Raw genomic sequence first — 13,030 nt, forward strand, 5'->3', positions numbered from 1 at the left:
ACCACACCGCTCGTGTTGCAAAATAAATGTACACATACATGTTATTCAATCATTGCACCCACACTGCTCGCGCGCGGCAACGGGCGTCTGCGTTGCCAAGCACTAAAATAGAAGTCAGTTCTATTTGTGACGCTGAACGCGGTGCAATTCCTGTCTCTCCCGTCTCCTCATTGGTTTATAGAAGGAGATACCCTTGTGCCATCTCCTCATTGGTTATACCCACGTGGGTGATTGAAAGATGAACTGAGGTCGGTCGGTCGTGGTAATACACCTTATTATGAAAGTAGATGCCAATCACATATAAAGTCTAAAGAAGAAAAGTCTGGAAAGATGACTAGAAACGATTCGGTTGACCGTTTTGTGTGGATTAATTGTCGGAGTAGAGGACCTTGTGCATTTCAGGTAAAATAACAACTCAATGTTTATATCCCAGGACAAATTACTAGCAACAGCAAGCTAGCTAAATAGGACAAATTAGCTAGCAACTGCAAGCTAGCTAGCTAAATTGCCATAAAAGTTTAATGCTTTTCGACCTGTATCCAAATTAATATAATTGGTTTAGAGTTTGTGTTGATATTTCAACCTGAGTGTCATGATCGCGTTTGGTGTGGAGGGAAAAATCCATTTGCGCACGATGGCATGCGTCCTGTTTGGGCATGGTGTGAAGCTACCATTAGTCAAAAGCCACCTACTGGGCAAAAATGTCTGAGGTGTGCAAGGATTATATGGACAATACTGTTGTGTGTAGTCATTTTTATTAGCGGGAAGAAGTTGAACTAATGTCTAATTGTGGGGTCTTTGGTAAACAAAAGTGTCACAATACATTTTTATTAATCAGGGCTTTTGCAGCCTAGCAGAGATGGGGGCAGCTTCATCTCAATGCATTTTTTGATTTGAGTATTTTCAAATATATTACATTCTCCTTTCTGTTGTTATATTGATGGCTATATACTCACTGATATTCCTTGATTAAGCTTTTACATATGTATTTTTCTGTCTTTATAATAATAATTCAATCTAATCATATAAAATTTGTAGACACTGGTTGAATCAATGTTATTTCCATGTAATTTCAATTAAATTACCTTGACCCAACATGGAATAGACATTGAATTGACATCAATGCCTAGTGGGAATCTTGTTGGTGCTTGCCTCTGTGAGTAAATCATTTGACCGCTGCAGTTTGAGATTATTTATTCCCTTTTATGTATGAAAATAAGTAGATACTCGCCTTTATTATATAAAAATAAAATTTTAAATGTAAAAAAAAACGTATTGAAATGTATTTATATTATGGTGTTTCTATTCCAAGAAAAACTATAATACATTTTACAGTACCCTATGTATTGCCTATATAATTTATTATATATATWTTTTTTAAATAGAAACGACATATCCTAATGTTACAAAGCAGGATATAAACTAGATCTAGACTACTGTGGGTGGGATAGGAAACATGATAAAGGAAAATAAAAATGCTCAGCAGAGCATGCCCAGAGCTTCAGCACCAGAGCAAAATTGAGGCGAGAAGGCAGACATTTTTTTTCTTCATCTGCTTGAATACTGCTCTGCTCCTCGCTCCACACTCGCCCACTTACACGCTCAGGCATTCAAAAGCAGCCCTGCTTTAGGCTATCAAATAACTGTTATTGAATAATCATATCAATGGATGGAATCAGTGAATGAATGGCAGCAGCACAGACTGGCAAGATACATAACAAATGAGGCCTAATTAGACAAAATAACAATTAAGTCTTCAAATTAGATAAGTCGTTCAAACAACTTAGTATCTCGTTTGAACGACTCAGTATCTCATTTTTTTTATATTGTTTTTTTTTGTCACTCGGGAGGCCATCGAATTTTCGACTTTTTGTCTTATTGTCTTAGGCTTCAGGGCTTCTGTAGATGATTTTTTTTTGTTCAAATGAGATACTAAGTCGTTCAAACGCAATAATTCCAAGAGTTGCGTTTTATTTGTATTTTTTTGTCTTGTGCTTCAGGGCTTCAGTAGGGGATATTTTTGTGTCGGTAAAAGTAATTATGCGAGAAATGGGGGTGGAAATGCCTTTGTGTGTAAATATTGATATAATAATCATCATATCGAAGTAAACTTGGAGTCACGCAATGACATGGTGTGTGGTTCTCCCACTATGACTCGAGAAACCATGCAGTTAATTAGCCTACAAATTAAATAAGTGATGAACTTCACAGGGGTGGTGAAAGTGCAGTGATGAGCTTGATGCTCATTTCCAATAAATATTGAGGGTCTTATTCTGGTGACATGATGATTGAAGCCTAATTTGACAAATAAAACTATTCTTGCTCTTATCCATAATAATCTCATCATGTAGAGTAGCGTACCCACACACCCTACCAGTGGAGTTTCCTCAAAGGAGAGGACCATCCTCCTCATTGAATTTCATAAAATAAAAATAGTGAAACATTAAAAAAGTTATCCTTTTGAAATAAAACTATACTAAATATATCCACGTCACCAAATAATTGATTAGAACACAATGTTTTGCAATTAAGGTCTACAGTAGCCTCAGAAGCACCCTGTACGGTGGTGTAGCCAGAGGACAGCTACTGTAGCTTTTGTCCTCCTCTGGGTACATTGACTTCAATACAAAACCTAGGAGGCTCATGGTTCTCACCCATTCCATAGACTTACACAGTAATTATGACAAATTCCAGAGGACGTCCTCCAACCTATCAAAGCTCTTGCAGCATGAACTGACATGTTGTCCACCSAATCAAAGGATCAGTGAATTAATCTAGTACTGAAAGCATAAACTACAGCTAGTTAGCACTGCAGTGCATAAAATGCGGTGAGTAGTTGACTCAAAGAGAGAGAAAGACAATAGTTGAACGGTTTTTAACAAATTAATTTATTCCAAAACAAAGTCAGTTTGATGGAAACACACCACTGGTGGGAAAATGTGCATATTTTCTTTTCATATTTCCTCCAACCGCCACACAGGCTGATAGCTACTGTACTGTACAGCTCAGTGGGGAAAATAAACAACCTGTTCCTCTCAAATCGGTAGGAAGCACGAAAGCATGAAATAGCAATGTGCCTCGTGCTTATTACCATCATCATTGGCAGTAGCAGAGCAGCAAGAGCATTACAAACGGTCAGATTCCAGCACTAATGATCATTCATATGCACACACATGCAGATACCGTGTGTGAGATGCTATAAACACAAAAGCAGGCACACATGCAGTTTTCTCCCAAGCTTCACTGTTACTCTGTGGAGCTGATGAGCTGTCGTCGTGACAGCAGGGTCATTCCCTTTCTCTCTCTCTCTCTCATCAGCAAAATTAAGTCTTCCCATCACTATTCTCTCTCTGATCCTACTTCAAAATCACTCCTACATTTCCCATCTCTCTCTCTACATGTTGCCTGCCACCCTCTCTCCCTCCCTTGTGTGTACATTGAGTCAAGGATGACATTAGCATGGTAATCACAGTGTACTGTCAAGAGTCTTTCAGAAACATATCTCTAGTATCATGAGGTATACCTACAAGCAGAGGAGGCTGGAGAGCGGAGCTATAGGAGGACAGGCTCATTGTGATGGTTGGAACGGAATCAATGGAATGGTACCAAACACATGGAAACAACGTGTTTGACTCCATTCCATTGATACCATTCCAGCCTATACAATGAGTCCCTCCTCCTATAGAAACTCCCACCAGCCCCCTCTGCTACAAAGAGACAAACAAATTATGCTTTGAGTGTACATGATGCCATATCACTGTGGAGGTATACGTCAGAAGTAATACAGCAGTTACAGTGAGATATGAACATACATAAAGCCTGTAGTCTCCGTAGCACACCTGGCTGTTGTTGTTGAGCACTTGACAGCATTCATCGGGAGCTGATGCCAAACCAGGAAAACACAACATGCCTTATTGTKTCATAAACATCACATTTGTCGTTTCTTAATTCAGATGTATTTTTTATTAAACAAAAGCAAATGTCTTGGAGTGGAGTGGAGGGCTACCACTACATGTTTTCCTGTGGGTTGAAATGCACCCTCCGTCCTCTGCCTGTTGCTCTCCATCTCAGACAAGGATTAGAGTACTGCAGTCTGAGGTTCCATCAAAAGCAGATTCAGGAAAAGATTAATTGACTCAGATAATTCCATCTAATTTAACTGCAGGCTGAAGTCCTAACGGCAAATCCCTCCACCTCATGCCCTGCATTCAGTATCTCCATAATCATCAACACTTGACTCATCTGGCAGTGAACCACTTACCACCCTGTCGTCATCAACGCACGTGTCACGACTTCTGCCTAGGTCGGTCCCTCCTTGTTTGGGTGGCGTTTGGCGGTCGACGTCACCGGTCTTCTAGCCATCGCCGATCCACCTTTCATTTTCCATTTGTTTTGTCTTGTTTTCCCGCACACCTGGTTTGCATTCCCTCATTACTCGTCTTGCATATAACCCTCTGTTTCCCCCCATGTCTGTGTGTGGAATTGTTATATGTAAATGTATGTGTACTTCAGGCTGGTTTGCGCCGGGTTATTGTACCCGTGTGTYTTTAGTTTTCTGAGTACCGTGTTTTATTTGCCTCAATAAAGGGCTCCATTTGCTACCCATTTCTGCTCTCCTGCGCCTGACTTCCCTGCAGCCAGTTACGCACTCCTTTACAGCACGCACGCACGCACGCACACGCACACGCACACACACACCACCCTGTCATCAACATCGCACAACAAATATTTACAGTACTGTATGTTCCCTGTTGGGTGAATCAGATCACCTCTCTAGATATGACTCACCATATACACCAGTGACCGACCTTGAAGGCCTCCCACAAGGTCACACAGAAATCTCTGTCAGAGTCTGTCTTCACAGCTGAATATAAAGGCAGGGCCTGGGTTTTAACTTGCTCGAAGTTACAGGAATAATCTAATGGTGGGGAGGGGGCTGAGTGGCGTGTGGCCTCCAGCTGCATATTAAATGTGCTCTGGCGTTTCATGGCCCGTCAGCTCTGGCCTGCTTTGTGATGCACAAAAGACACACATTCTCATTTACTCGCACTCACATACCGTACATTCTCACGCACAATTCTCACGCACAGGCGCAACACACAACACACACACACACACAACACACACACACACACACAACCACACACACACACACAACACACACACACACACACACACAACACCACCACCACACGCCACACAGCAAATTATGCTGTTCATTACATGGTGAAAAAAAGTAATTTATTGGTATCTGTTTTGTTGATGTAGAAAAAAGTAGTGATACTGGCAGAGATCTGACAGGCTAATCCAGCTAGCTAAATTGGCAGTACTACTGCTGAATGATGAGACAGGTGGTAGATAGAGGCCTATGGTACCAGGTTCACATACACTGAGAGCTATATTTTGCTTCTAAGAACATATTTTCAAAGTACAAGAAGTACAGAAATTTAGACCAAAGCAAAATACTCTCGCATAGACATGTTTAATGCAGGATGATAAAAAAAAAAAAAGGGAGATACCAAGGATGTTCGGTGTTTTTAGTGAAGCTGTTACAAAGCTCATTGATCCAGACAACGTAGCTATGACGTCAAGCTTCACCTGACGTAGTCTTGGAAGTCTCATGGGGGCTRATTACTTTCATGCATGTATCTCTAAGAATGCTCTTTTCAGAAATGCTCAAATATTTCATATTCAAACATTGCCTTCTGGAATCAAGTCACTTGTTGAGGAGACACACTTTGAAATTCAATTCACAATTCAAACACAGTCGACATGTGTGACACCAAGTCCTGGTATCCCTTAGCTGTTGGTGCGCTTGTGTGTCAAATATAGCAAAACATATGGCCAGTTTGCATACCTTTTGAAWGATCAGAGCAAAAAAGAAAAGCAAACAGAACAACGCACCAAAAAACAAATCACATTTTCTAAAACTCAGATACTGAGCATTAACATTGAGGTCAGTCTTTCCCATACATTTTCTTCACATATAGATTTATTTACTATTAAATATCGTAAATCTTTTATAAAATAATTCCTCGGAATTCATTCTATGTACATAGACAAGAGTGCACAAGATGGATGGATGGTGTGACATGCCAAGGTGTTTTGGCCAGGCAGGAGCTGCTGTATTCTTGTAGGTATTGATTGTTTCTCTCTTAACTTGGTCTGTTCTCTCTCACTAGGGAATGACTGGTTTCCATACCATAACTACGGTGGCCCTAAGGGGCAAAGTCGATTTAAAAAAAGTTAATTTAGCTCCTTGGGGCAACCGTACATAATACCACTAATAAATATTAAACTCAATTAACTTCCTGCATGTTCTCAGCCAAGGGACAACACTTCAACCTGACGATGACCAACACTGTGACAATAATAGCAACACTGAATCTCAGCCCTGTCCTCTGTCCTCAACAGAACAAGGTTTCAGGACTATCCACAATAATGGATACTAAAACCGCGTAAAAATATTATTGTTTGTTTTTCCGGCATGTTATAGCTCGATCAGCTCCATAGACAAACAGAGATGGAYTTTTTCATTAATGTGCATTGAAATACAAGGCAAAAAACACACAGCACATAGCTACATACAAGGCCTGCATGCTCTGTTGCCTAGAAAAATAAATGGTTGCGCTTTAGCATTGATCTCTGATATGACCTCCCGCCATTTTGTGGATCCTTACCAGAAATGGGAGATGTCGGCTTGGGTTATTTAGACGATGGGAATGCTGATGCTTGGCACCGGGGCAAAGTTTCTCCTAGTTAGAGATCTAGGCTCAGCTTGCCCTCCCACAATCCTCAGTGGGGAAAATGCAAAACTAACCAAAGATCAGTGTTTGGGGTCAACTTCAACCTACACCTGTTGGCTCGGTCATGGCATACAATGACATGAATGGCACTATTGCTCCAACACTGCAAATACACACAATGACAATGTGATTGTTGTTGTTGTTGTATACTTCTCTCCAAAAAACACAACAGTAAGACATCATACAGACAAGAACATTCAATATCAACCTGTGACAGAATACTTCATGTGGTTTCGGTTTTCTTTTGGGTTGTTAAAAAAAACCAAAATCACAACGTATCGGCATCCACAGAACTCTGACGAGAGCAGATATCGCTGTATATTACTAAGAAATGTTTAGCTGATAATCACAGTATATTATAGTAAGTATGCTTGCTGTTCAAAATGGCAAAAATACTAATGACTCTAAATTGCTGGTGTGTTTGCCTAAAACACTCGTACTGAGCTTCTTGAAGCACTGAAGGTACACATCAGAGAGTAGTCGATGGATGTAGTGACTCACAAAAGAGAACGCAATCGCGTGGAGCATTTGCTTTGAGCGAGGAACAAYCGCGCGTGTTCTGTTCACACACGTCCGTATTGTTTAGATATGTAATGATAATACCATACTATAGCACCTTTCAACAAAAGGTGCTGTATCCCGTGGTGTGGGACTCACATTCCTTTAATTAAGGAGAGAAAAATCGCTTCTGTGTACGGCTGCTCGTTGGGGGGCTTATACGACGACGTCGAGAACGCATGAAAACAAAACAAAGAATGAAAGTTTWAAAAAAACACAKAAAAAAACACACAAGTCGRGATGGGATACAGTTATTCATGATTATTTGTTGTAGTTCCTAAAAAGGTGGTGAGGTTTAGAGGGAGGGATGGAAGGGAGGCTGGGGCTGTCTCTCTCTTCCCCCCGTCTTTAGACTACACAGTAGTTTCATTTCTCCAGGGTCCAGTGCGTATATTCCCTGTGCTGTCTGATGCGTACACAAGGCCGCCTTTAAGGATCCCATTCTGATTGGCCGGTGGGTTCTGGGGGTAGGATTGTCTGCGCGGGTGCATCTCCAGGTGGTGATGCGGCACGATTAGATCCTCCTTATTGGCTTTTTTGCCACAGCCGCACAGAAAGGTGCCTGTGTCGCCCGCCTCCGCCTGGCACAGAGTGGGGAACAGGTCCGCCTTGGCACAGCAAGGCACGTGCCGGTGGCAGGGGGCGTGGCACGCCAGCGCCGCCTCGTGAGCCACCGCCGCTGCGGACGCATGGCACGTGTGGTGGCCTACTTCCTGGGGGGAAGCAGCCAGGTGGCAGATGTGTCCGAGGCGCTCGTGCGTGCTGTGAGGGCTGTCTGTGTGGGAGCTGTGYATAGAGCCTCCGTCTACGCTAGAGGGGATGTGGTAGGCGTACTCCCTCTCTGCCAGCCCTCCTGTGCCAGCCTGCCGATGGCGGCTAAAGTGGCGAGGCTTAGTCCTAGTYCTGCCCTTCAGGCAACGATGCAGGTGGATGCCTGGCCGGTAGCCCTCTGGGTCAGTGTGCAGGAGCACATGCGCCGTAGGCTCCTCCTCCATCAGCTGCTGGCTGTGCAGGGCGGTGCAGCAGGGCGCCACGGGGGACAGGCATGTCACATGGTTCTGCGCCGGCGTCAGGCTGCCATGCTTACAGTGACCCAAGGTGCCACTTTGGGCGTGTCCTCCCAACAGGGCCTTACCCGGGCACGGCGAATCCAGGTGACAGTGCCCGTGCCCATGCCCTATTGTATCCCCATTGACATTAACCTTTGGACACGAGTGACCATGACCGTGGCAACCGTGGTTGGTGCGTCTCCCAGGGCAGCAGGCGCACCAGCAATGCCACACGTCGTCCCGCTTTGCACAGTGGTGGATGAGCACAAAAAGGCCCAGCGTGACGGAGAAGGCCCCGTACAGGCAGCTGAAGATCATGTCCAAGAAGTGGCCCTGCGACACAGCCAGCGCCCCGAAGGCCCACGTGGCCACGAACAAGAAGAGGGTGAAGGCTGCTGTCCTCAGCTGGGCCTTGAACGAATGCTCGTTGGCCAGCATAGAGGGGTTGATGGCAGTGGACGAGTGGCAGCCCGCGTGGCACTGCCCTCCATTGGGCGGTGGTGGCAGGGCTCCGGGCTCCCCTTCCCCTTGATGGCAATGCCTACCCACGTCGGTGATGGATGCCAGCCTCTGCTGCTCCTCAGTCAGGGCTTTCAGCTCGTACTTCCTATCGGGGTGGCGCCTCAGCTGAATGAAGGTACACAGGAAGTAGACGCAGGTGACCAGGACGATGAAGGCCACAGGGCCATAGAAGGCTCCCAGGCTGGACTCCCACGCCATCCAGCAGCTGCAATACACACACACACACACACACACACACACACACACACACACACACACACACCACACACACACACACACACACACACACCCACCCAACCCACACACACACACACACACACACACACACACACACACACACACACACACACACACACACACACACAAGTAGGCTAAATTAACATCACCGCTATGACCTCAGTGTTTTTAATAAACACTGAAATACATAAAAACACGAGAAGAGCCATAGGCATCTTGAAGCGATAAATTACCTTAAGTGATAAAGAAAAAAAGGGGTGGGCAACATACACTGAAGTGTGACTCATATCATCAGATCTATCTGCATCTAATCCATTTTGGAGTAAATAGTCGTTGCAGGATATAGGTGCATGGAGACTAGACACAGCTGTTGATGAGGCATCTAAAGTTTGTAAATGTCCACTTTAAAACGTCAAAAATAATAATATCACCCCTACAAAAAATGTCCTTTAATTTCACATCTCCTGTTGCTGCCAGGATTATTTTCCTGCTGTAGCAAACGGGCTAAAATTAAGATCCTACCTGTGTGTGTGCGTGTGCTTAAAACTGTGACCTTGAGAATAGGGGACTGCTGGTGACTTACTAGGGTGACGGTCTCCCCACTGCCATAGTTGTCAATATTGACGCCTGCTGTGATTCCACAGATGATGAAGGGCACTCCGCCACTGACTAAATAAAACCTGAAGAAAGAGAGAGAGAGAGAGATTATAAAATGTGTGACATATAAAAGTCACTTTACAACACCAATATCCTCTGTTTTCTGGGCTGTACTGCCAGTAATCAATAGCAGGGAGCCAGAGAGAGCCAGAGAGAGCCAGAGAGAGAGAGAGAGCAAAAGAGAGAAAGAGATAGTCAGAGAGAGAGATAGATAGTCAGAGAGAGAGAGAGAGATAGTCAAAGAGAGAGAGATAGTCAGTCAGAGAGAGATAGTCAGTCAGAGAGAGAGAGGTGAGAGAGATCGTCTGTGTCTGACAAACCAATCAACCTGCACATGTACTCTACTGTATGCTTATTGTTATTGTTGAATGTATGGTTATTTTGACACTTGGTTATTGTTGTTACTGTTGTCCCGTTGACAATTTTGATTCTCATTTTTATTTTTATATTGTAAATATCCAAAATAAGCTTTGGCAATATGTACATTGTTACGTCATGCCAATAAAGCTAAATTAATTGAATTGAATTGATAGTCAGTCAGAGAGCGAGAGAGATAGTCAGTCAGAGAGAGAGAGAGATAGTCAGTCAGAGAGAGAGAGAGATAGTCAGTCAGAGAGAGAGAGAGATAGTCAGTCAGAGAGGGATAGAGAGAGACAGAGAGAGAGAGAGAGGTCATGATCAGATGAGCTCATACATTTTTCAGCATGTTCTTAAAAAAAGATAGATTTAGAGTTAGATAGACTTGGATTTTTTTGTCAGGAACATATACAGGATGCTGTCCTCTACAAAATAACCTTCACTCCAAATCAAAACTCAAAACCTACAACCTGATTTTGGACGGAATTACGGAATCACCTGGAAGGCTTAAAACTACCAAAGATTACTATTCCAACGCTATACAGCAAATGCWCTGGAAAACAACAGAAACCGGAAAACACCATCCAACCTGGAACTGAGTGAGTAATGTTTAGACTGAAGCTATATTTTATTTCCAAAAGCCAAGAAGAAAAATACATTACATTACTTTATAAGGACTGAATGCTAAATTAAGACTGCCAAAATTGATACAACTTCAAATAYCACTGACGTGTCAAGCGACAGGTGTCAAAGCCCTTTAGCCCAACAATGGCAGGAGAGTCGCACAGTCTGCTCCAACCAAATMGAGAGGCCTTAGAAGCTGCCTCCCGCTGTTCAGAGGTAATTAAAATACAGTACCCTGTGTATGTAAAGAATGATAAGTGAAGAAAAGGTCACAAAATGAAGCTCCTTATGGAAAATCAAGAGACACTTTTTGCTGACTATTATAAAAATGGGAACATCAGCAACCTCATCTTCCACACAAACCATCCCCTGGCATGGCACAGTGCTATATTANTCACAAAATGAAGCTCCTTATGGAAAATCAAGAGACACTTTTTGCTGACTATTATAAAAATGGGAACATCAGCAACCTCATCTTCCACACAAACCATCCCCTGGCATGGCACAGTGCTATATTATCACACTACCCCTCTGTTATGAGAGGGGGTGTTAACGAGGGGTGGAAACTCAGGATACTAGACAATGAGGACTCTGAGTCAGCTAATATACATCTCTTTAAGTCTGGTACAAACAACCCCAAAAAGTTTCAGCTGGACTTTCACCTAATCAAAGAATTAGCCCAGTAGGAGAAGCTCTCCCTTGAGAAAGATACCCCGAGCGGGTCAGACCAGACCTCTTCATTATATAACCCCACAGACGAGCAACCCCAAGCTGAAAGTCAACCTCCCAGCACAGAGTACTACCTCATTGAAATGAAGGATACATTTACCCAGCTAGAGGTAAGGCAGGTGGAGCTGGAACAGCAGGTGATTACACTCCAGTCAGCACAGACCCAGACAACAGTCCAGCACAACAACACCCCCTTAACCAGACCCGGAGAGCTGGAGGTGGAGAGAGACATATCTGCACTCTGGACTGTGGTGAGACAACTTCAACAATATAAAAAGCAAGAGCAGGAGAAGAACAAAGCACTAGAGGAAAGGATCAGTGCTGGAGGAGAGGTTGAGTGGGATGGCGTGTGACAGAGAACAACCCACTAGAGAGGTGGRCTCCKCCTGCTGGCRTCTCTGCGAACAGCCCACCTCAGCTCCCAACAAAAGTCTCGACACCACAGCAGAACAGTCCACACCAGACCATGACCATAGCGTCGACATCACAGCAGAACAGACAAATGAAGAACCCCAAGCCCAGGGGATCTCAACCCCTCTGAGCACCCCCCCCTGTCAGCCACCCTGATAGCCCTCCTGACAACCCCCCCAAACCCACTGAGGACAAACACAAGACACAGATTGTACTCCTTATGGACTCAAATGGAAAATATATGCAAGAAAAAAAATCCCCAAACACAGTGTGTCTAAACTCTGGTGTCCAAACACCCAGCGTGCCCCAGACCTTTTGTCTGAAGACCAACTAAGTTCACCTAGCCACATAATATACACAGGCACAAATGACCTGAGAACACAGCAGGAAAGGGTGGCCACAGCACTGAAGGGAGTGATTGACAAAACGTCTTCTACTTTCCCCTCATGCTATCATGAAAAGGCTTCCACTCTGCTACCATACAGCGGGTAAACGCAAGTATTTCCCATGACTGTGCCTCAAAACCAAATGTTTTCCTGGCCTACCACTCCACCCTGGACTTGAACAGCCTCTATGACCAGGTCCACCTATACAAGGCAGCAGTGCCCACCTTCGCCTGGACTCTGAAGGACATCGCTCTCAAACGCAGCCCCAACACTTCACACAGAAGCGACAGATCAATAGACACCCCGCCCAGACCAGCGAGATACTCTCCCAGACCCCACCCCCACTCTTACACTAGCCCAAGCCAATGGCATGTACCAGATGCTCAGCAGGCTCTACTCACACTTACTGGCCTGAGGCCAAACCACACAACCAACAACATTYGACACTTTATGGAACACAAAGCACAACTATGACAACATAACCAACAAAAACGGGTCACAACTCCTGTAGCTCTGTCGCACGCTGGGTATGTACATAMTCAATGGTAGGCTTCGAGGYGATTCCTATGGCAGGTACACCTATAGCTCATCTCTTGGCAGTAGTCCTGTAGACTGCTTTATCACTGACCACAACCCAGAGTCTCTCAGAGCGTTCAGTCAGCCCACTGACACCCCTATCAGACCACAGCAAAAT

The 13,030-nt window shown here is 44.2% G+C and overlaps 1 protein-coding gene across 1 annotated transcript in view; it reads right to left on the reverse strand.

The window, feature by feature from the left end:
• Window positions 1–5,227: 5,227 nt before the first annotated feature.
• Window positions 5,228–13,030, reverse strand: part of LOC111978172 (adhesion G protein-coupled receptor A1) — a 213,420-nt gene continuing 205,617 nt past the window's right edge. The window contains exons 10-11 of the mRNA XM_070448691.1: window positions 9,742–9,856; window positions 5,228–9,140 (exon numbers count right to left, since the gene is read on the reverse strand). Of these exons, the coding sequence (XP_070304792.1) occupies window positions 7,718–9,140; window positions 9,742–9,856 (1,538 nt within the window). The 3' untranslated portion in view covers window positions 5,228–7,717. The remainder of the gene's footprint in view (window positions 9,141–9,741; window positions 9,857–13,030) is intronic.

The sequence above is a fragment of the Salvelinus sp. IW2-2015 genome, linkage group LG18 (genome assembly GCF_002910315.2).
Source record: "Salvelinus sp. IW2-2015 linkage group LG18, ASM291031v2, whole genome shotgun sequence".
In the NCBI taxonomy this organism is placed as follows: domain Eukaryota; kingdom Metazoa; phylum Chordata; class Actinopteri; order Salmoniformes; family Salmonidae; genus Salvelinus; species Salvelinus sp. IW2-2015.